The sequence below is a fragment of the Glycine soja genome, chromosome 15 (assembly GCF_004193775.1).
Source record: "Glycine soja cultivar W05 chromosome 15, ASM419377v2, whole genome shotgun sequence".
NCBI lineage: Eukaryota > Viridiplantae > Streptophyta > Magnoliopsida > Fabales > Fabaceae > Glycine > Glycine soja.
In genome coordinates this window covers 43,455,452-43,481,832 of record NC_041016.1, presented here as the reverse complement: position 1 = coordinate 43,481,832, position 26,381 = coordinate 43,455,452, and the positions used below count along the sequence as shown (strand labels likewise).

General features: G+C 33.8%; 1 protein-coding gene across 1 annotated transcript; it reads right to left on the bottom strand.

Annotated features, from left to right (window-relative positions):
- Nucleotides 1-20,835: 20,835 nt before the first annotated feature.
- Nucleotides 20,836-24,797, bottom strand: LOC114386867 (putative disease resistance protein RGA4). Its single transcript, XM_028346927.1, has 2 exons — nucleotides 21,528-24,797; nucleotides 20,836-21,392 (listed from the first exon to the last, which is right to left on the bottom strand). The coding sequence occupies exons 1-2, from the start codon at nucleotides 24,676-24,678 to the stop codon at nucleotides 20,950-20,952; spliced, it is 3,594 nt and encodes a 1,197-aa protein (XP_028202728.1). The 5' UTR covers nucleotides 24,679-24,797; the 3' UTR covers nucleotides 20,836-20,949.
- Nucleotides 24,798-26,381: the final 1,584 nt, after the last annotated feature.

Below are 26,381 nucleotides of genomic sequence, written 5' to 3'. Positions count from 1 at the left end.
ATTATGATGCGTAGATCACTTGGTTTGAATAAGTATGTAGTAACTAGAAGAGAAAGATCATGAATTAGGAGCATGAGTGAAAAAGTTAGTTGGTTTGACAGATAAATTGTGAAGGTAGTCATTAGCCACAACCCAATGAGTTGTGTGAACTTTAATTGTGAGAGAACGACTAGCATTGAGTATTGATTTTTGCATGAATCTCTGAATGCATGAATTTTGGAAATGATGAAGGCCATGATCGATTGAAATAGTCACATAGCCAAAAAGCTTAACCAGTTTATGAATGATGAATTCCTTGCACCTATGTTGAGCTTAAATTTGATTGATTGACTTGAACCTTGAGCCTGTAAATTATAATCTCCATCTACCTTTTCTTAGGTTGTAGGAGAGCATTGTGGTTCAAAGAAAATTTGTCCCAAATTTGGGGGAGATTATTGGGTGATGATAAGAGTGGTAAGACAAATAACAACCACACATAAATTTGTCAAGAAGCAATAAATAAAAGCTGCTAAAATAAAATAAAAAAAGAGAAGAAATTTCAAGAATAAATGTTGTGTGGGCTGTTGTTGGAAGTTGAGTGCCTTAAATGTAAAAGGCAAGTAATTGAAATTGGAATAAAAAGTAAAAGGGTTGATTTAAGGATGAATGCTCTCCTAGAACTTAAGTTTTTGCATCCTAGAAAAACCATGAATTGTTTGCAGCCCAACCTCATTACAAGCCTAGAAAGTCCTTCGGATTCAAATTGTGTGTTTGTAGTTGTATGCCATGAGATGAAATTCAAAAGTTGGGACTTGTGTTGGTTATTGATTGAGAAATTGCCTAAACACTTGTGCTTGAGTGAAACAGCGACCGTGAGGATTTGGTTTGATGAACCTTCCTTGATATCTGTCTTGCTTGCTAGCTTATTTCACTTGTGTTGCTTAATAACCATGTTCCTATATTTGAAATTCTACATATCTCTATGAGAAGTTGTTGGTTGAAAGCATTGCTTGCCACTTGTGTTCATGTGATTGAATTCTTTGGAACAAACACAATTTTGAATAACCATTGTGAGTTTATCACTTGAGGACAAGTGAACTATTCTTTCTTTGCTTGAGGACAAGAAAAACTATAAATTTGGGGGAGTGGTTAGTCGTCATTTACGAATAGCTTTTGTATTGAAAAGCTTTATGAAAATTATGTTTTTTCCCTAATTTATGGTTCTTTTCGTAGGTTTGTACATATTTTTATGCTTAGTTAAATTTTTATGCAGTAGATATTCCCTTCACTGTGCATTAATGTGTTTTCAACTTCAGTTTCAGGTGAAATGATGAAGAAATAGAAGGTTGATGTAGTTGGTGTCTCGCTAAGCGAGGCCTATGCGCTTAGCGAGCAACATCTACTAAGTGAGGCATCAACTCACTTAGCGAGTTAAGAGAATCTGGATTAGAATCTGCCATGCATGCACGCGCTCAACACGCCAGGCTCGTTAAGCCAAAAATCACTAACTCGCACTTAGCGCGAAAATGGCGCTAAGAGAGCCTTCGAAGACAGAAAGCCCTTAAAAGCTTAAGTTGGCGTAAAAAGGAGAGAGCTTTTTTTTTTCAATCTTGAGTCTCAAAAACACACAGAGAAAATACGTGAGAGAAGCAGAAAGGAAAACAGGGCAAGGGAGCACCAAAAACCTCAGCTTTCAAGAGAATTCTAGGTTTTAGAGTAATTTATAGGTTCCTAGAGGTGGAGGAGACATCCCCACCACTGTGTAATCTGAATTTTGCTTCCAAAAACCCCTATTGTAGTTGAAAGGTGATAACTTGCCATAGAAGGCTAAAGCTTTTGTTGGGAATTTCTGTTGAGCCTTGGTGTAAATATTCCTTACTATCTATTTAATGTTGTTTTTATGTGTTCATTGCTTCTATTTGCATTTAATTATTGCATGCTTATGGACTAATCACTCATGTGTGTGTAAAGTTGGGATTTTTAGCATTGGAAAGTATTTTAAATCCTTAGAACTTGATAGGGCAAGCTAGAGAACTGTACGTCTGGACACAACGTGCAGGGATTTAAGTTTTTGATATGTTGTGATCTTAATGCTATTCGGTTAGGCTAAGTTCGACGAGGGATCCGAGAACGAAGTTTAATTAGAATTAGCCCATTCATGCGAGACATCGTGGTTTAGGATAATTGACCTCAGCATAGAACATAGAAACAACCTTGAATAGAGAAAAACATTTATTTGCATCAAGTTACTCAGCATAAGGACCCAACATTTTAATCATCTGTTTATCTCTCGCATTTAGATAGTTAATTTTGTAGTTATCTTTAGAATTGCTAATTTATCCTTTGTTTACTTCCATTTCATGATTTTATACAAATGTCTATTTACTGAATGAATGCTTTACTAAATGAAACAAACTCCCAATGATTCGATACTCGGTTCTTACTGTTTTATATTACTTATGACTCAGTACACTTGCTGATAAATTTCGTAGTTGATCGAGAGCAAACACCTGGTACCTCGTGCTAGACACATATCCATAGCCCCTTATAAGATGTCTCTTGTAGAGTTTGCCGAGCCTAAGAAACAGTTAAAGGAGTAGTTGGATAAGCAGTTTATGAAACCAAGTGTGTCCCCATGGGAAGCACCAATGTTGTTAGTAAAGAAGAAAGATGGAACCATGAGGTTGTGTGTAGACTATCACCAGTTGAATAAGGTGACAATTAAGAATAAGTATCGTTTGCCTAGGATAGATGACCTTATGGACCAATTGGTAGGAACTTATGTGTTTAGCAAGGTAAACCTTAGGTCAGGTTACCATCAAATCCGAGTGAAGTCTAAGGATATTTCAAAGACTGCTTTTAGGACTTATTATGGTCACTACGAGTATCTAGTCATGCCCTTCAGGTAAGTTACAGGCCTTAGAGATACCCTAACAGAAGTGAGACAATATCTTCATGGATTTTGTTGTAGGATTACCTAGGACCCCAGAGGTTTAGATTCTATCTGGGTTATTGTTGACAGACTGACCAAGTTTGCTCACTTTATCCCTATTAATATCATATTTTCTTTGGAGAAGTTGGCCCTTTGTATATTAGTGAGATTGTCATATTACATGGGGTGCCATCTAGCATAGTGTTTGATAGAGATCCAAGATTTACCTCTAGATTTTGGGAGAGGCAGAACAAAGCGTTGGGAACCAAGCTTAGGCTAAGTTCAACCTACCACCCTCAAATTGATGGCTAGATTGATCGGACTATTTAGTTGCTAGAGGACCTATTGAGGGCGTGTGTCTTATATCAAAAGGGGAGTTGGGAGAATTTTCTGTCGTTGATAGAGTTCACCTATAACAATAGTTTTTATTCTACCATTAACATGGCTCCTTATGAAGCTTTGTATGGTAAAAGGTGTAGGACACCCTTATGCTGGCTAGAACTAGGAGATAACCTCACCTTAGAACCTAAAGTGGTATAACAAACCACTGAGAATGTCAAGTTGATCCAAGAGAAGATAGAGACTGCTCAAAGTAGGCGGAAGAGCTATTAGGAAAAGAGGAGGAAAGACTTGGAATTCGAGGTTGGTGATCATGTATTCATGAGAGTCACTCTGTAAATTGGGGTTGGTCGAGCTTTGAAATCCCAAAAACTCACACCTAAATTTATCAGTTTTTTCCAAATTCTCAAGAGTAGGCCCTGTGGTATACCAAATTGCATTACCCATGTCCATTTCTAACCTTTACAATGTCTTTCATGTGTCTCAACTCAAAAAGTATATCCATGATCCATCTCATGTGATCAAATTGGATGACGTACAAGTGAAGGAGAAATTGACATATGAAACATTGCCTTTGAGGATTAAGGATAGGCAAACAAAGCACTTAAGAAGGAAAGAGATTTTGTTGGTCAAGGTGATCTAATGAGGTACATCTGGAGAGGATGCAACTTGGGAACTAGAGAGTAAGATATGAGTGTGCTAAGCATAATTCCTAACCCGAGAGGGAAATTCACTTAGCAAGACAATCACACTAAGCATAATTCCCAACTCGATAGGGAAATTCGCTTAGCGAGACCAGCACACTAAGCGCAATTCCAACACGAGGAGGTAACTCACTCAACGTGAGAAATCGTGCTCAGCGTCAAAAGTGAAGTTTTGCTTAGCGAGACGAGTCCGCTAAGCGAGATCTGAAAATTATAAATATGTTCTTCATCATGATAAACATGATTTTTACCCCCCTCTCTAAACTCTGTCCAAAAACCCTAGAAACTCATCTTCCAACACCCATTACCATCAGTGGTCACCACTAGCTGTCATTGCTTGCCACCGGACCATCGTACAGAGATGAGTGCTTTAATCAGAGCAAAATCCTCAAAATCCACTTCAAGGAATCAGTAGAGAAACTAGCTCTCAACTCTTTATTTCGTAGTTCTCTAAGGTAACCTTGACTTCTATGCCTTTCTCCTAGTTAGTTTGAGCTTTTCTTAGTACCTCTTATGTTTTGGGTAGCGTAATAGGATGTTTTTGCACTTCCTTTGAAAAGCCCTTGAAAATGAGACGTTGTAAAAGTTACATTTTTATTAAATTGATTTTGTTTGTGACCTTCGTCGAACCCTAGTCACCTTAGCATGATCAAAATTTCAACATGACATCTTTTTGTAGTAGAACACGAAACACCCCTTAGCCCTTTTTATTTGGCAGAGGTATTTGACCCCGAATGTTGATGTTAACCTTGTTTTTGAAATCTATACTACATTTCCTTCGATTTGGTATATAGAACTCTGTGTTTGGACCAATGAACATGAATGTGAGAGACCTCCGAGCGACCTAGAGAGGATCTGATGGAGAGATATTAATAGTGAGGGGAGTTTGTTATAATTTATGGCTTTGATACCATAATTAGGACCTAATTATGGAATGTATGTCTGTCCCCGTGCATGTTGATTTTCAAGAAAAATAATGTTTTTCAACTAATGGGATGTGATACATTTGTTATTGAGGAATGACATTGTTGTTTTATTAGACTTATGTTGTATGAAGCCTAGGGGAGTGTGAATCTCAGGTATGAAGTTTATATGTATGTATGTGTGGAATGTGATTATTGATGATTTTGTTATTGATGATAATAATTGATATGAGATGATGTTGGTGTTTGTGATAATATTGATAGAAAATGAGGTTGTTATTGATGATGATATTAATATGAAATGATGTTGTTATTAATGATAATATTGATATGAGATGATGTTGTTATTGCTGATAATTTCATTGATGTTAGCTGATGTTGATGTTAATAATGACATTGAGATGAAATGATGTTCATGTTGATAATGTCATTGTGATTATGTATGCTGCGTATCTACATGAGGGGTGAAGTGACCAAATTGGACACCCTTGGTGGGAGAAATAGAGTGGTTAAAGAATTTTAAGCATCTCTAGAATTAAGGGATTGCTTAGAATCCTTAATTATCCATGGTTAGTGCATTGATAATGGTCATGCGTCATATTTCATACTGCATGGAAATAGTATAAACTTTGTTAGTAAGTACTTGTAATTTTTCATGAGAGAAAATATTTGTACTTATGGGCATGTCTCTCGGTTTGAAACTCCCTTGTGACTTAGGCTTATCACTATGGGGTAAGTTGCATGTGCACGATAAGGTGACCTCGACACTTGCTGCCTAATTTTTCTAAGGTGAGTGTACCGTGGACACGCTCAAGCTATTTCTTGATGAATGATACCACATTGTATTTGAGAGTTGAGGTCAGGTGCATGCATCATATTGAACATAATTGGTTGGAATTGTGGAAAAGTTGATGACTAGTTGTTAAGTGTGTTGGACTGATGGATATTTCTGTATGATTATGGTATTTGTTATTGTTTTCTTGCTAATCATGGCCATTTGGTGTTTATTGATTTCTTTTATAATAAACTCACCATTGCAACTTTGTATCGTGTGACTGGTACTTGTGATGATCGCGAACCTTCGTTCATGGGAGCAGATGAACAATAATAGATGACATGGAGGAAGATTCTTTTTGTGGGAGCCGCTAAGTCGACGTGATGATGTTGAGTCTATTTTGGGGGAGTTATGTTTAGTTAATCAACTCTTTTGTAACTGATTCCGTAATTTTTTTGATTTGTGGATAAACTAATTTACGTTCTGTCATGTGAATGATGTATACTGAATTAACATATATATATATATATATATATATATATATATATATATATATATATATATATATATATATGCACATTTTCATTTAAGTATTTGTGTGTTGTTTGGTAAAAGTATATCACGAAAAATGTACTCTCATTTTTCATAAATAAATTAATGGAGATTTCATTTAAAATTGAAACTTACGCATTTTATAGTAGTGATATCGTAGCAATGAGGTAGGTCGTTACAGGGTTCACATAAACCATTGGCCTTGGCCGATCTAAGTGTCTGGTAGTAAATCTTTTGAGTCATGTACATTGTTTAGTCTTTCTGAAGGTAGACTTTGAAGGAGCCGAAGAATCAGGAAGACGAGAGGTTGGTGGTGTAGCCATGTGCCTATGCAAATATAAGAATAAAAACATTAATGTCAATTGCAAGTATACAAATTAACTTGATATAAATTGTAAATAAGATACAAAATGATCTTAATTATACAATAACATAAACATTAATTATGTAAAACACAAGTGTCACAAAAATCAAGTGTTGGATCCTTATTTTCATGACTAAACACCACTTATTCTTTCTTGTAGAACCACTGCCCATTTTGAGCTACACGGATCTTGGATATAAAACACCTATTTTGATTGTTCTACCATGATAAAAGACTCATCCATATGAGCAACATTATTAAGTTCTACCAATGCAAATCCCATACCATTGACTCATACCTCGATCTTCCCATTAACCCACTTACACTTAAAAATAGGTATTCTCCTAGATTTGTTTAATTACTCCAAAGTAAGGCATGGAAGCCATAATGGGGTTGTTATCTGTTGCATTAGAATAATGTTCAGAATGAACGTCACTACTAATCCCACTATTTTGCATTGTACTATTCTAATCCCATGACTTTGTGTAAATGGAATAATTGTTGATATCATATCCCTTCCAAGTTAGTACATTTCGTTTTGGTCTATATGCTAACATTTTTAATGTTTCAAAAGCATTGTCATCACTAAAGATTGTATCTTTATACCAGTTTATGAAAGTCTTATTATGCTTTTGCAACACTTGTTTTTTTTTTGTCATTTTTTGGTTGATTAACCTTCAAAAATTCTTTGTGAGTAGCTATGTACCTGACAACCTCTTTGGTGTTATTCAATACGTACAAATGTGCTTAATTCAGTTCCTCACGACCCATAGTTACAACCTCAAAACCCTGTGAACCCTTACTTCCCATTTGTTGCCATGATGAGACTCAACAAACCCCATAGATTTTGCCTTTTCCATGTATTCTGAACAAAACTCTATAGGTTTTTCTACAATGTAACTTTCAACAATGGATGCTTCTAGATGATATTGGTTCTTGGTATGCCCTTTTAAGACCTTCATATATCGCTTAATTGAGTACATACACCTTAAATAAGCAGGTCCACACAGTCTAATCTCCCTCACTAAATGAATAATTAAGTGAACCATGATGTCAAAAAATGAAGGAGGAAAATACATCTCTAGTTGACAAAGGATATTAGCAGCCTCATTTTTCAAGTCATCCAACTTTTAAGGGTTAATGACTTTGCTACAAGTAGCATTGAAGAAAAAGAACAGACGGGTTATGGCAACCCCGACTTTATTAGGCAAGATACCTCGTATTGCCATGACCAACAATTGTTGCATTAAGACGTAGCAATCATGAGACTTCAAGCCAAATAATTTAAGATCCTTCACTGATAAAAGACTCCTAATATTTGAAGAGTATCCTTATCACACTTTCATGTTCTGCAGACACTGATATAAACTTACTTCTTTTTACAATATATGACATGCTGGGGGAAAATATGTCCGTTGACCTTTTGTTGTTATCAGATGCAATTGCTCATATATACACATGTCAACCAAATCTTGTCAAGTATTCAAACCATTTTTGACTTGCCTTTAATATTAATAATCATGATGATTAAACTATCATAGACATTTTTCTTCACATGCATCACATCAATACAATGTCTAAATCTAGGACAAACTAATATGGAAGACTAAAGAACATTGACCTCTTCTTTCATATGTTTGTTTTTCCATTTGCAACCTTCTTTTGGGTCTTTCCAAAGATAGTACATATGTCCTCCACCCGCTCATAAAATTTGTTTCTCGATAAGGGTATCAAGGCAAATCTAGACTCCTATATTCCATTAAAAGCTTTTTTCAATTGATGACAGGGTGATATTCTTTGAGAAATCTTTGACGCCTAGTGTATACTATCTTCTTTCCATGTTTCAGTTGCATGAAGCTTATCTGTTTTTCACAAATTGGGCATGCACAATACCCTTTAATACTATATCCACTCAAATTCCTATATGTTGGAAAGTCATTAGTGGTACAAAATACCATTGCAGGAAACTTCAAGGTCTACTGGCAGTACCCATCAAACACGTCAACCCCGTCCTCCCACAACTTTCTTAAGTCTTTAATCAAAAGACTTAGATAAACATCGATGTTATTTCCTAGTTGTCTTGGACCCGAAATAATCATAAATAGCATAATGTATTTTCGCTTCATGTACAACCAAAGAGACATGTTGAAAATCATTAGCAAGAAAGGTCATGAATTATGATTAGTGCTTAAGTTACAAAAAGGATTCATTCCATTTAAAGCAAGTCCAAGCCTAAAGTTTCTTACCTCCTTCCCAAAATTAGAAAACATGGGATTAATTTTCTTCCACTAGGGAGAATTAGCCAGATGCCAAAGCAATCTATCATTTTTTTTCTCCTATTTGCATGCCATATAAGGTTTTTTGCGTCATCTTAGTTAGCAAATAATCACTTAAACCTTGAAATTATTGGAAGATACCAACATTGGTGGGGCTTTCTTTGTGCTTTCCTCATTACTATAGTCGTTATCCTTCACTTTTTATTGTGATACCCACACTTGGGGCACTTGTGCATTTCTGCAAACTCATTTCTATACAATATGCAATCATTAGGGCATACATGTACTTTCAAGTACTCCATATCCAAATGACACAATATATTCTTCGCCTCATAGTTTTTTTTTGCAACATGTTTTGGTCTGGAAGAATCTTCTCCAACACATCAAGCAATTCAGTGAAGCTTTTATCACTCCACCCATATCTTGCTTTTAAATTGACCAAATCTAACATTGTTGATAACCATGTGAAGTTTGTGCATCCCGAATACAAAGACTTCTTCAAATCACTTCGTAATGTATCATACAAAGGTGCATGTGCTTGTAGAAAAATACTCTTGTAAAACATCATGAATCATGTCCTTTAATCGATCTACCATGTCTATGTCAACATGTTCAATTTGGGACACGCTTGGGATGTTTTTCAATTAACCATGCCATATGCATCTTGTGTAACTCGAAATAATCCCACACAAATAAGATGTGTCTTTATGCCATTCACTACATGTTGTCTCTCATTCCCACATTTAACACAAGGACATAAATATTTTCCACCCATTTCTTTTGCATTTTGCTGAACAAATTCCAAAAAATGATCAACCCATTCATATACTCTTCATTGATGCGTGATGTTTTCATCCAACCTCAATCCATCTTTCATCTTCTGTACTACTCAAAAAGTTATCCCATCTCAAAAAGTTGTGGTCCTATCCCATTTAGGAAGAGTTCTTTTTATACTTGATAATTCATACATGAAGGTTGAGTCCCTTTTGTTAAATTTGACAAAATTTTGACAACATTTCACATTGGTCTCTAAGTACATCACATGAAAGTAGTGACATCAATTCCACCACAATCAAGTATGCACCCAGAAAACAATAAAAAATGCATTATACTGAAATTTAATCAAATTTAGCAAAAGAAACTTAACCTCTACGTATGAATTAGGTCTAAAAAATTAGTCTTCCCAAAATGTCCAAACGGACAATTCAAGATTCAATATAAAGATTAATCAAAACTATATGTATTGAATCTCAAATGGAAAAGTAAAGCTCACTCATAATGCACATAACTTTAATATAAAATAATATTCAAATATCAATAAACACACTATAAAGCATTTAAGGATTGAGATACTACCAAACACAAATTTTATAAAGTAATTTCAAACTTGTAACAAACACAAAACTCTCACAAAGAGATATGTATCTTGGAAGATACTCACTAACAAAAACAAAGAGTGTGGCGATGGCCGTGATATATTATGCAAAAGTTAAGAGACACAAAAGTTGAATGTTGTCGACACCATCACATATTTCTACTTTAGTGATTGCAAGCACATATCTACACCAAGTTCAACTAATGATGTTGCACAAATTCATAAACCTACCAAGGCTTCATGCACAGATAGCATTAAATCTCCACCCTACCAAAGTTTTAATTTCTCATTTCAAACTAATTAATTAAGAATGATAAATAATCACCTATCTTATTGCACAAGGTTAAACTTTAAAGTTCGGTTAAATACAAGAAAAAATGATTTTTTAAGTATTTTAAGTATATTTCTAAGAAAACTACTTTGTATTAGAATAAATCAGAATTTCCAAAGCAAAATATAGACTACAAAGTACCAAACTACTATCCTCAGTAAAAGTATCTACAACATTTTTCAAAGCAAAGTATATAGTACAAAGTATCAAAATAATTAATCATTAAACCAATCTACTATAAAAGCAAAGAAAAACACTAGTTTAGAAGTAATTAACGTTTAATTATAAAAAAAATCATGGGGAAAAGTTCATTTACTATGTTCGAATTGAAAAGTGCAAACTTAAGTTCATAGTCTTAAATCTCCAACCAATCACCTAGGTAGTTAAACTTCAGCCCACACAACACTTAGAACAGGGGCTACTCTACATGGTCCTACATTCAAGTCATGAGTTTCCCCTCAAATTTACATAGAGAATTTTATAGCTTAAAAATTAGGTGTTATAAGTATTACTTGATTTTACTAAACCCCCACCCTTTCCGATTCATATTAAATGTTTTTTTTGTGTATGTAGTAAAATATAAACTTATATTAACATGTAAAAATGGAGTAAAAAAATCAGTTTTGTAGCTAGAATCTCCATGTAGCACAAGGTTCCCAATCATATTAATTAATTTTAATTTTCAATTATAATTAAATTCAATAGTAACTATGAATCATTGGTTATGAAGAGCACAGTGTTGCACAATACTCCACAATAGTAACATGTACAAATTACTCTGACTCTTAGCTACTAGACCTATGCTACTGAGTTGGGATTACAATGATCTATATATGTAATAATTTCTCATTCTAGATTAATATGTAGTAGTAATACTAGCAAAGATAAAACTTATTGGACTGGCATACACTTGAAAGTTCAAACCTCTAACTTATCTTCTAACTAATATAAATAGGATAGGATAACTTTTTGGACAAGAAAATGATGGTTATGCATACTATTTAAACTGTCATATGATCCTGATGTTATTGTGCTGAATGACTTTAAGTACAAAACCATTGATGGTGATCTTGTTGGTGTTGTTGGAGACTCATGGGTGTTGGAACCCAACCCTATTCCTATGACATGGTATTCTAACAAAGGTGTGGAGAAAGAGATAATGCTAGTTTCTTAATTCAAGAGCTAACTATGATTACTCAATTCATACTAACCTCCCAAACCCATTCACTCTTTTTTTTTCTCTATCTCTTTGGTTAGTCATGGCCGTTACAAAATAAAGAAGAGAATCTAGATAATGAAAAACATTATCACTAAAAATTATGGACAAAAATTCAGAATAGCAGTCATCCCGCTAGAACGCTTATGGGTCAGCTTCAATCTGGGATTGATAAAAGTGATTACTGGTAGCCCAGTGCCCCATATATTTAATTTTAATGTTCTTAACTAAGTTTCTTGTCCACAAATAATCTCTTTGTAATTTTTACCCTGTGATAAACATTATCCATTTCACTGTTAGACTAAGTTTGTGTAATGACGAGTGTAATGGAATGGATTGGAATGTAGGCTAGTTATATCCCATACTCCAGAAATTGGAGGGGAAGAAAAGAGGGATATTAGATGGAAACCAATGCACTAGAAATCATGATAGAATTGCAAAATTTCATCCACTAGGACACGGAAGTGAAATTTCAGGGCCATCTTAGCCACAACATCCAAAGGAAAACATCAACCAAATATGTTTGGTCCATATTAGATGTGCCAGAGAGTGAAGGATGAAATGCATGATATTGCACAGAAGAACATGGCCTCAGAAACTGTCTCACAGACATAAAGGATGAGTCAGAGGAATCAGTAGTAAGTTTAGTAGTAGGCAGGAGAAAGCAAAGCCAAACATAGAATCATTATTTATCTGTAGGAGATTCACGTGGTAGTAGACTGATGCAATCTACAAAAGAATACAATACACCAGATGAGTGGATTAGTAGTAACTTTCGCCTACCATTGATGGATTTAGAAGTGAATCAAGCTCCCATGTGTCGTTCTTCTTGATTGCCTTTATTTCTTCATCCATTGAATTTTTCCAATTCTTGTTCTCAATGGTTTCATGGAAGCTCATGGGTTTGCAATCAAAAAATAGACAAAAAAGAGTAAAATTATCTTGATTTTCGGTTACCTCATAAATTTCTTGTAAGCTCTTGAAGCATGGAACTATTTAACTAGATCTTTCATCTTCTTGAGTATTTGCAATTGGTGAAGTTGATGGGATACTAGGATCCTTTCTTTTTTGAAACACGAAAAAATTTGTAGTTTACATCATGTGGTCCCTAATCCCATTCTTCTTCTTCATTGAAATTGACATCTTGAGTGATGATTGTATTCCCCAAATTAGAAATGCTTACAGAGACTTTTGGATGTGAAATGTCGGGTTTTTTTTCCACTGCATGCTTCTTGTGGTGTTTTTCCCCATAGACTTCTTGTTAGAGATTGGTTGGAAAGATAAATTGCACAAACCACTTCTTCTACCCAAAATTCCTTTAGAAGTCTTTTACTCTCGAGCATGCTCCTCGCCATGTCTAATATTTTTCTATCCTTCCTTTCTACGACTCCATTTTGCTTGGAAGATCTCGGTTCTGTTAAGGGTCATTGAATTTCATGATCTTCATAATACTTTTGAAATTGATTCAATGTAAATTCTCCACCATGATTGGATCTCATGGCTTTGATCTCAAGGCCATTTTCCTTCTCAACAAGGGCTTTGAACTTCTTGAAATTCTCAAACACCTCTTATTTATGCTTCAGAAAAGCCACTATAATTTTCTTGAAAAATCATCAATGAAGAAAAGGAAATAATTACTCCTACCAAGTGAGCTTGGCTTAATACGACTGCACACATCTATATGTATAAGTTCCAACAATTTTTTAGCTCTTGAGTTATACTCCTTTGAAATGTTTTTCTTGAATTGCTTACCAAGTAGACATCCTTCGCACACTTGATCAGGGTGACTATTGCAAGGCAATCCTCTCATTATTTCTTTCTTGGAGAGTAACTCTAATCCTCCAAAATCGAGATGCCCAAATTGAATATGCCAAAGCCAAGATGCATCCTTGTAGCATATCTCGAGATATTTTGCGACATCATTTTGAATGTTGAGGAAAAAAATTATATTTATTGACATTGGCACCTTAGCAATCAAGTTACTTGCATTGTCTCTTATAGAAATGTTATTGTCTTTTAAGTGAATATCATAACCTTTCTCTAAGAATTGCCCCAAGCTTTAGATATTACCTTTCATATTCGGCACATAATAAACATTTGAGATGAATTGATGCTCACCATTCTTCAAATGGACAAGAATATTACCTTCCTTTCACTTTTAGCTTGGATTCATCTCCAAAGGCCACATTTCCGTTCATCGATTCACCAAGCTCCACCAACATGATCTTTTCTCCACACATATGATTTCTTGCACCGGTGTCTAGGTACCATTTATTGTCTTTTCTTCTTTCACCAGTCATGCAAGTCATCAATAAAGGGTCATACCTTGATCTTGAGTTTCCTTGGCCACAATTGTAAAATTTACCACAATTGTAAAATTTCACATTTGACTTGTCATACCTTGATCTTGAGTTGCCTTGGCCATGACCTCTTGTTGAGATTTCTCCTCTTTGAAATTTATTGAGCCTTGCCCATGGCCTTGTCCTTGTCCATGACCTCGTCCTCTTCCTCGATCTTCACTACAACCTCATCCTTGTTGGTTTCTATTATTTGGACTACTTTCTTCGTTGGTTGAATAAACTTGTGTCTCGAGTAGTTATTCCATGACCCCTTCCTTTTGTTTTATAAGCTTGTAATGAGCCCAAAATTTGCTCAATGGTTATAGCCTACTGTTCGACATCGGCAAGAGCACCGGATCGCGCAAGTAGTATAAAACGGTAAGAACCGAGTATCGAACTCTCGGGAAACTTGTTCTACTTGGTAAAACTATATTTAGTGAAAATGTGTCTTGTTGTGAGAAGATATGTGTGGAGTATGAACAGGTATGTGAACTAACTATTAAAAAGGAAAATCACGTGAGTAATGATGTGTAAAGATAGGTAGACAACGTGTTGGTCTTCCTATTAGATGCATGATGTTATAAGGATATTCTCTACCTAACAATGCTCATGTGTTCAATGGCGTCTCCTGAAATGCTAAACCCCAATCCCTCGTGATAGTCTAGCCTAATCCTGATCAAGCATCATCCTCAGATCCCTTTTGTTGGACTAAACTTGACCAGAACCGCCACATTAAGACAAACATACAAACAACTAGGTTACCGTACCCTGATCCCTCGTGAAAATATGATAAACTAGCCATGTCCTATCGAGTTCTAAGAATCAGACCAGTTCCTACTATTGAATGATCCTAACAAAGCATGCATCTACGTGATCAAGGAAAAAGCATGCTAAAATGATGTACTGATAGCATAGAGAACACATAAAACATCATTAAATAGATATAAAGGTATTTACATCAAGTACCTACAAGGAAGAACCAACAGAGGATTTAGCTCTCCATAACTGAGAAGCTTCCTTTACAACAAAGAGAAGAGAAAAATGAAGGATTGAAGAAATACAAGTAGTGGGGATGTCTCCTCCACCTCTAAAACCTCATAATTACTCACAAACTCATTTCATGCTCTCAGGATGGCTCCCTCTTCAAGCTTAGTTCTCTGCCAGTGTTCGCGTAACAAAAGCTCTCAAAACTCTCTGGAACTTGGACCTTTCTCTCTCTAGAAAACTCTAAACATGCAGAAGCTCCAAGAAAAGCCCAAACTCCCCCTCCATTTCTAATTTCAGGCTTAAATAGGTGGTCTTGTTGGTGCTCGCACGCTTAGCGTGACTCTGGCTCGCTTAGCGCACATAAGTGAATTTCGGCTTAGCGCGCGTCTTCTCGCTTAGCAGATGAATGCAAGCGGTGCACTTAGCGGGATGGGCCCTCGCTCAATATGCATGTACAACTCATCCTTCTTCCAGATTCTTCCTCGCGCTCAGTCGCAGGAGTGGTGCACTCAGCGGATGGCTCGCTAAGCTGGCAGATTGGCTTAGCGAGCAACTCAAAATCAGCACTTCATAAACTTGCCTAATTAACCTGAAATTGAAAGGGAATGCTTATTAAATACACAAAATGGGAGTACTAAGTACTTATTACCTATATTTAACCAGAAAGTAATTACAACACTACAAAGAGACCATAAATGGGAGGAGTTAGATACAATTTGCAAAGATTTCTTACACAAAAGTTAGTCGTATTCATCGACTAACACCTACAAATCTTTTGTTTCGTCGATGATGGCAAAAATATGTTTGAACTTTGGATCTAAGGATCTAAGAATTTTCTCCATAATTTTTAGATCATTAATATTTTCACCATTTCTCTTAAGTTGATTGGTGATTGTTAAAATTATAGAGAAATAGTCGAAGATGACTTTATTTTATTTCATATGCAACGTTTCAAACTTGGCTCTTAATGTTTGAAGACATACCTTCTTGACTAGACTCGCTCCCTTGTATGTGGTTTGAAGCTTCTCCCATGCTTTTTTTTGCCGAATTTCCTTTTGAAACCTTCTCAAAAGAATTGTCATCTAATCCTTGATAGATTAGATAGAAAGCCTTCTTGTCTCTCTTTCTTGAGTCTCTCAAATCATCCCTTTGAGTTTGAGAGAGACTACCCTTATTCCCTGGCTCCGTGTGGTCTTTCTCTATTATCTCCCAAACATCTTGTGTGCCAAGGAGAGCCTTCATCTTCATGCTCCTATTGTCATAGTTGCTCTTGTTGAGCATTGGAACTTGGAATGGAACCATGCCGCCACTCACCATCTCCTTATAAAGGACCTTCTAGCTTTGATGCCTATTTGTTGAAATGAAATTTTAGTACTGTAGGAAATATTTGAGAATGGGAGAGATTAGAAATTTTGGAAGAGACTATTCGTATAAATGATTCTTGATTTTTGGCTTGATTTGATTTGATACAAACTCTAAGACATCACCCCTATTTATATTAGAGGCTCCTCCTAAACCAATGATTAGGATTTTGTCAACACACACTTAATCTAATGATTGCAAATGATTCTCTATAACTTTCTTCGTAGATACAATCTTATTCACAAATTATAGATCATTCTATATGCTACTTTAGAATTATCTTTTAAAATAGATTTCTCTAGAACATTCTTGTAGAATTTGGCCTACAGATGTTTCTAGAAATTAGGCTTTTAGACTAATAAGGCTCAAAATCAAGTTTATATTTCAACATCTCATGGGTGAATACATATACTAAATATTCTCCATCAAGGGTTTGTCTTTGATGGAAACTTGAGAAGAAGCATCAGTGAGCTGGTTGGGTAACAAAGGGATTTGCATTCTATTTGAGATCATAGATTGGGGTTATGGAAGAGTGTCTATAAATGGCATTGTAGAATATGGCGGGGAAGTCATTTCTCTTGGTGATGTAAATGAGTTGGATGGGAGAGAAGTGTTTGGTAAGTTAAGTAGTGGTGGTGTTGGAAAGGAAAAGAGGTTGTTGAAATTAATGGAGTGGCCATCGGTGAGTTGAAGTTCTTGATTAGGGGTGGGTAGTTGTTGAATTGGGACTAGAGGGAATAAATGTTGAAGGTGGCTATGCCAAGTGCGGTCAAGATTCATACAAAGTTTTATTCTTCATTGTTCAAACTTAAGATCTAATCTGTCCCAATTTTTTCTTTTAAGTTTTTCTCTAATTCTTGTATTTTTTTTCCTGCATTTGTGGGAGGTTTTATTGTGTGTTGATTCTTGTACTTTTTTTTTGGAATTTATGACAATTTTTAACCCCCATAAATTGCATTTTAAAATTTAAATTAAAAAATTTCACGTAGATTTAGATTTATTCAAACCTAATTCCAAGCCAAAAAGTAGTACATTAAGTTTTACAGGGACGAAAAAAAACAAAATTTTGCAAGGACTAAATCCGAACTGTGGTAACTTTTCAGGGACGGAAAATATGTTTTAACCTTATATTTTCCTATCAAGTAGTGCTCGTGAAGTGTCATCTTGTTTTACTTTCTTCTTTATATAAAATCACACCTTTTGCATAACATGTGGAAATCATGACGTTGTTGTGGGAAGATAAAATTGGAGTCATAAGAGAGTTGGATGTTAGTTATTTCATACGCATACTACATGAATATGATGTTTGATGGATAAATCATGGTGATGATGATTGATTCACTCATAATGATGATGGTGTTTAATGATTGAATCTTGATATGATATTGATGAGGTGGTGATTGTTATGATTTTCTTTGTTATGTGGATTATGAGACTTATGCTTTGTGTATGATTTTACCATATTACGTTATACATGTGATGATGGTAGATTACGCATGCTTTAATTGTGAAGTTTTATCTTATTTTAATATACTCCTTTAACCTTTAAACACGAGCTATGACATTTATTTAAAGTTTAACAATTAAATTAAACAAATAATGTAAAATAATCATATTAAATATTAATTACATGAACCAAATAAAAATCCTTTGTACTCTCTTGAAATATGTCAACAAACAATTCAAAATCAAAGGAAACCTTCTATATATGAGTCTCAAACAATGAGTTTTATGGCCATGATAAAAGTTCATCTTTATTTATACTTTTTCGGCTTAAATATTCGGTCTAAGAAAGTTAATATGAAATTTTCCATCAAATAAGCATTGTCTTTTTCAATATATACTTTCAAAAATCATCATCTATCTAGATAACCATTTACTAAGACAAATCCCTTAGGTCTCTTTTGTATTTCTTAATTTGATGATATAAGAAATTATATTTTTAAACTATTATATATTTTATTTATGCCACGTTAATCCATATTTATATTTGTGTATTACATGGGTGACCATATTAGAATTTATCGATTTGAGTAAATATTTTTTTTATAATCAAAGATCCCTGGAAGTTAATACAATATTCCATTATTCCATTATATCCATGCATGAAAAATAAGTATCTTAAAGATGTTATTAGTTCAAATTCACAAGCCTAACAAGTAATATTTTTAATTAGAAAAGTAATAGTTGTAATAGAAATTATAAGATAAGTATATTTAAATATACTTATTTTACTAACCCAAAATTTTAGATGGCTAATTGGTGAATATTTCAAAACTAATAAAGATTGAAACTATTTACAACTAAACACATGTATAAATGCTTTTTTTATTTCAATATTAAGCTAAATGACATCTTTGGTGAAAAACAATGTTTCTTGAGTATAGAATTTCACGTGGTAAAAAATAAATTCTATATTACACAAGTAAAACTTAAGAGATAACATTACTTTTAATTATAGCAAACTTTTATGATATAAGAAAAATAATTATCTTGTTAGAAGTAAACTCTTCAAATGGTTAAACAATATATGTTTTATGGGGGTGGTTGGAAAGCTTATCTTTTCTTTAAAGAAAACTTTAATTAGATACATTTTTAGAAAAGCTCTTAAAAAATCGAGCAAATTGTTAATTTTTTAATAGAACATTGAAAGAGAAAAATTTAAGTTTTTAAAGAAAGTTAGTAACTAAACTTTTAGGAAAAATTATTGGATGACTGAGAAGTTACACGTCAATTGTTAAAACATGATTCAAAACATCGATATATCATTGATTGTTATTATAAAGAGGAATTAAATTCTATTTGTCTATATATTTAAAGTTTTTTATTTCTATTGTTAAATATGAAAAATTTATTTAAAGACAAATATTTATTTATAATTTTTTTAATTAACAAGATATTTATCTCGATAATTCATACCTTCCATCCGTTGCATATGTAATCATATTAGGACAAATTCATTTGAATGATTTTGTTTATAATCATTTATTTATTTTAATATCAAGAGACTCTTAGATATTTATACTTAAATTAATCTATAAATTTTTTATGAGAATGATGTTTATATTTATTTTTATATTAGAATATCCTTCATATTTTTAATACGAATCTAAATTTGAACAATTATATATTATTCTTTTGTTGCATTAATTCATCTTTATATTCTTTATGCATCCGGATAACTATATTAGAACAAACTTATTTTGGTCATTAATTTTTTTAATAACCATTGTGTTTTTATTTATATTAAGAAACTATAAAATATTTATATTTAAATTAATTCATACAACTTTTATATGAATGATGTCTAAATTTTTTTTATATCAAAGCATCATTCTTTTTTTAATTTGAAATTATAAAAATTATATTTTATAAACTATTCTATATTATATTTATGTTATCCTAATTCATATTTATATTTATCTATCACATGAGTGTCATGTAAAATCATTTGGACTTTTTATTGCAAGAGTCTTAAATATTTATCATATTTTAGTTTATGTTTATTTTTATATTAAAACACCTTTCATTTTCTTTTCAAATTGAAAGTACAAAAAATTATATTTTTAAAATTATTATATAACTTATTTATGTTATGTTAATTCATATTTGTGTTCATATATCTCTAAGTAACCATATACTAAAACAAATCATTGGGATGTTTAAATTTTTTTTATCAAAACATTTTCTTAATTGTTATATAAAAAATTATATGTTCAAACTATTATTTATTTTATTTTTATCATATTAATCCATATTTGTATTCATGTATTGCATAGGTAATCATACTAGAATTTATCAATTTGAGTATAAAAAAATTATAATCAAAGATCTATGGAAGTCAATACAATATTTTATTATATCCATGGGTGAAAATATATATATTTTAAAGAAGTTATTAATTAAAACTCACAAGCTTAGAAAATAATTTTTTTAATTATAAAAATAGTAATTATAAAAGTAATTATAACATAAGTATATTTAAATTTACTCATTGACCCAAAATTTAGATGAACTCATTGGTGAATATTTCAAAATTAACAAAGATTATAACTATTTACAAATAAATATTTATATATAAAATTTTTTTGGATTTGATTATTAAGATAAATAACATCATTGATAAAAAATAATATTTCTTGAGTATAGACTTTCATGTTATAATAAATAAATTTCATATTACACAAGTAAAACTTAAGAGATAATATCAATTTTAACTATAGTAAACTTTTATAATATAATAAACTCTTTATATTATTAAATAATATCCTAAAAATTCGTCATCAATAACATAATAAATTCTGGTAAGAAATTATAAATAAATTTAAATGTGGAATATTTTATCCAGTAATAAAAAGACTCGTCTCACACAATGCATATATAACTATGTAAGTGCAAGAAAACAATTATTTAGTAATTTCCTTGAAGCACAAACCGTGTAGAAGGTTCATGATAATTCAGATCAACTAAAAAAGAAAAAGTTTCATGACAATTCTTAAAAATCAGCATCACTATCACTATCATACGAAATATACAGGGTTGGAATGTGAGCAATCTTTGGCCAGTCTTCGCCTCCTGGGTTCTGGCAACGCTGCTCGAGGTTGCGGCAGCCATCAATTAAAAGAAATGAAATGGATTTGGGAAGACCCTCCTCGGGTAGCTGTTGGAGGTTGGGGCAGTCTATAATATTCAATTCCTTGAGAGAGGAGAGCTGACAGAGCCCCTTGTAGTCCAGTTTTTTCAGATTTCGAAAAACATAGATCCATAGACAAGTAAGAGAGAGTGGCAGCAAGCCTTCATCAGGAAAAGATTCCGCATCCAGCTCTCCTATGTGCAAGGTTTCCAGAGAGGGATTGTCTCCCAAAGCCCCTTTCAGTGAGGCCATGAGTCCCCACGAGCATTTATAGAGTCGCATCTCTTTTAGATTTGATGGCAAACCTCCTTCAGGGAACGACTAAACTCTTGGACAATCTTCTATTCGTAGCTCCTTCAGAGATGGAAGCTGCAATCCAGGCAATGATTCTAACTGAGGGCACTCTTTGATTGAGAGAAATTCAAGATTTGATGGCAAACCTCCTTCAGGGAACGACTCAACTCTTGGACAATCTTCTATTACTAGCTTCTTCAGAGATGGAAGCAGTATATGCATGCTTCCAGGCAATGATTCTAATTGAGGGCACTCATCGAATGCCAGAACTTCAAGATGATTATGGGTGTGATCCTGTGTAATCATCTGTAGATTACGAAAGCCTCTGAGATGAAGGGTCCTGAGTGCTGGGAAGAAATCTAGCGGAAAAGTCTTTTGAGAGCCAAAGCCATTATCACTCATTTCACAATCGCAACACATTTCATATTTCGGGCAACAATAAATTTCCAGTTCTTTCAAAGTATCAGACTTTTCCAGCAACGATGCTTCCATGCTGTGTCCGCCCATGCTGAGCTTTTTCAAATAAGCCCAGTCAAGTTGCAGCTTTCCAAAGTCTTTCAGGTATAGTTCTAGAGCCCAGGGAGCTGAAGCCTCAAGTTGTTTGCACTCACTAATTTCTAGCTTCTTTAAAGGAAGAAGTTGCTCTGGGAGGTCACCTTTCAGCTTGGGACATTTGCCTATATAAAGATATTGAAGACATGGAAAAGCACCTGTCACAGCTTCACATTCCCATTTTTCCCATGCTTTCATAGAGGAGAACTTCAATGTTTCCAACGATGGAAATGAAGAGGAGCTATTGCCATGAAAATCAGCACCAATGCTCACTATCCCATCAAGCCTTGAAATCTCAAGGTTCTTGAGAAATGGCAAAAGTCCAAGGGAAGGCAAACGTTGACAAGATTGACAGTTGCCCAACATTAAGGACACCACATTTGATAAAGAATTATCGGATAACCAATTTGGGAATTGTTTACCACCATAGTTGATGATTGACAACTTCTCCAGGTGTTTGGAAGGTTGTAGATTCTCAATTACAACTACATCCCTTTCTTTGGCAGAATCATCAGGCTTCCAGTCCGAATTCCATTCTAACTTTAGTTCCACAAGGCGCGTTTTATTTTTCAAATCTGCAGCTAATGCATCTGAGGAATTCTCAATATTCTGCAGCTCCCTAAATGACAATGTTCCATGAAGATTGAGCTCTCCTAATTGTTGAATAGTGAACTCGCTACTTTTGCCAACATCAAAAGAACTCATGGATACTTGAAGATTCTTCAGCTTTCCCAGATGCGGTGGCACCTTTATCAGATTAGTATAAACAACTTCAAGGCAATGCAAATTGGTGAGTTCATGCAAATTCGAGGGCAGCTCCTTCAAAGATCCACAATAGTTCACATTCAGTATTTGCAAGTTGGAGAGTGAACATGTTGAATCAGGTAGTTTTTTTATGCTAGTATAGGAAAGGTCTAATGAACGAAGATGTTTAAGATTGCAAACAGTGTCAGGCAGCTCATTAATGTTTATACAATGAGACAGAGATAAGACACGTAAGAACTTAAATTTGGAGAACAATTCATGTATGGACACATTCCAATGCCAACTATGGTCATATTCATCAGTTCTACACCTTGTTGACATAAATGTACGCAACTTTTTAGTATCACATGAAGTTCCAAACTCATCAAAAAATGGTTTGGTAATGATCGAAAATGAAAAATGTCGGGTTGTTTTCTGTGCACTTTTTGCTTGATCAACTCCCAACCTGAAATAGATGTCCCCACAAACATATTTTGCCAAATCATTTAGAAGGTCATGCATGACAAATACTTCTTTATATTTGCTTGATTGTTGAAAGAAGGACCTTGATAGTAGACCATTGAAGTACTGTTGGCCAACTTCTTCTGGATTCTTATTGCGTTGATGGCAGTTTAGGAAATTTTCAGCCATCCACAACTGAATTAAACACTCCCTGTCAAACACATAATCCTTGGGGAATAAAGCACAGTAAGCAAAGCATGTCTTGAGATGGGGAGGAAGGTGGTGATAGCTCAATGCTAAAGCAGGAACAATATCACTGTCCTTTAATTCCCATATTTCGCTTTGCAACACGCTTTCCCATTCCCAGGCAAATGGTTTGTTGTGTAATAGACTTCCCATTGACTTCAAGGCTAGAGGAAGTCCTTCACATTTTTGAACAATCTTCATACCAATCTCTGGGCATACTGGATCTCGTGGAAGATTATCATCTTTGAATGCATGTTTTGCAAACAATTGCCAGCAATAATCTTCTTGTAATTGCTCCAGCCTTTGTTCTTTTGACCGCATGGTAGAAGCAACTTCCTTACTGCGTGTTGTGACAAGGACCTTACTTCCCTGAGCTCCACAAACAAGAGCATTCTGCACAGCTTCCCATTTAGGCCTGCTTTCGTTCCAAACGTCATCCAAAACGAGGAGAAATTTTTTATCTGCCAATTTTTCTTTTAGTCTTCTCTGAACTATTTCTAGCTCTCTACCATGATCAGTCGAATCAGTAATAGTCTCAAGAATTGCTCTTGATACATTGAAAACATCAAATTCTTCTGAAACACAGATCCAAGCTTTGACATCAAACTTACACACTATTCTTGGGTCATTGTATACAAGTTGGGCAAGCGTGGTCTTACCCAACCCGGCCATGCCCACAATAGAAAGTATTGATAGCTTTTCATCAGTGTCAGAACTGATCCAGTCGAAGATCAATTTTTTGTCATCATCTCTGCCATAAATATCACTTTCTACCACCGAAGATGCTGATGGCAATTTTTCTAACACTTTACTACCCGATCCTGATCCAACCCCAACACCACGGGTCCTTGTCAAACCTAGATAACCACTTTGGCTTTCAAGATCATCCAGGTCATCAAGGATTTGTTCCATCCTTGATTCAATTTCCTTGTTAAAAGAGCTCAAAGAAGAAGGTTTGAAGAAATTGCTCACCTTGTTAAGAATGGGCTGGGATTCAGCTTCTACTTGGCATTTGGAGAGTTCATAGTCTATTTCTTCCAAGAGATCCTCTGCTTCAAACACTAAATCTTTGGACTTAAAAAGCCAATCTCTGACACGTGCATCTCTGAACTGCTTAAGTTCTGCATCATCAGCAAGAACATCGATGGCTAGTAGCTTCACCTTCAAGTTACTCAGCAGCTTCTTATTGAGTTTTCTTCCACGAAAGTAGTCCACAAAACGAGAAGCCAAACTGTCAATTGTCATCTGAACGAAAGTAGAAACAAGAGCACCAGCAACCATTTCTGCTGCCATGGTAGGAATGAAAGTAGATGAATGGAAATGAGTAATTTGAAAAGAGCAGCTTATGCCAAAGACTAAGTGCAGGAAAGGGTCAAAATATTTTGATGAAATGAGTAATAAGATATGCTAAAAATGATGGTTGACTTTACTTGAAGAAGGTTGCTGAACAACTGAACATTTTTTTTTATTTGATGACCAAATAACTGCTGAGTCTTCCGGATAAGACAAACAATGACACCTGCATTCCAGCCTTCATATTCATTAAATCATCATGTTAAGCATTATTGTACTTTTATATTTAGGAAACAACATAGAGAAAGAGAGGAGGTCTTATTTGTTAAGTGTATTTCCCAAATTTCCAACTTGTTGGATATTCTCTGACTTGATAGGATTTCTTAATCAGATATAGTATATTGCATGCAAATTTGTTTGATATCCTTACTTTATTCACTTAATGAAAGATTTAATTAACAAGTTTAGCACATTCTGTCAGGTATTATGTTTAAATAGGATGATTTAATTATTATGTCCAAAGTGATAACTAGTGTTGTTTAAATATGATGATTTAAAATTTGTTGTATTTGTTGTTTTATTGTAATGGTTAAAGTGATAACTAGTGTAAAATTATGTAAAATTAGTTATGTGTTTGTTTTTATAATGATAACAATTAAGATTATTATTATTTAAGATAAAAATTAGTTTCAAATTTTGTTAAAAAAATATTTTTTTAAGATTATTATTTATTAAAAGTTAGACATTTAAACAATTATAAAGGGAAAAAAATCAACCCCTTTATAAGGTATCTGTTTAAAATTTAAGTATTCTTCATTCAATTTTTTTTCAACTTACTGGACATCAATAATCTTCATTCACTAATATCTTTGATTTTTATAATCTATAGTAATAATAAAAGAAATAAAAGCTCAATCCTAGCGGTTAAACTTTGATACCAACTAAATTAAAAGAACACACTAGAAGATGGATCAAATAGTGTGTTAATTAAATCTTTGAAATCTTTTCAGATGGAAGGGTTAGATCAACTGTTTAGACAAAGAGCTTTAAACACATAGGTTGTAAGGGATCATCCAATAAACAAAAATAGAGTTTCACAAAACAAGAGCTTTTGAAGAAGATCATCCAATATTAAAGCAGTTTTAACAAAACTTGTGTGTAAAATGTGCACAAAGTGAAACTTAAGAGAAAACAAGTATAGCAAAGGATAGAGTCAAAACATTGTGTTTATACTGTTTGGCTCAATCTTTTGAGCTACATCCAGGATTCTACTAATAAAAAATGATTACAAACAAGTATTCTAATTTGCTATTGTTATCTACAACAACTTTTCTCTAAGTTATTCCTGACACACCTTTAATATTCCCTTGGGATTAAAGAACACTCAAGTATTCTTTGTCACTCTTGTCTTTTCAAACAAAAGTTTAAATGATCGAGTATGAATATTCAACACTCTCATCGAGAAAATTTAAATGAAGTACAAAATAAAAAAGACTTTGCAAAGGAAAAGATAGAGCTTTATAGAACAAGTGTTTTAGCACCCAATAATGCATCAGAGTTTCAACACTTAGAGTGTGACACCCTCTACCCCTCACATATACATTAATAAAGGAATAAAAATTCAAATATTAATTAAAAGTATTTTTAAAACATTTTTAAATACAAGCCTTTCAAATGGGTAAAAGGCTCACATTCACTTTCTT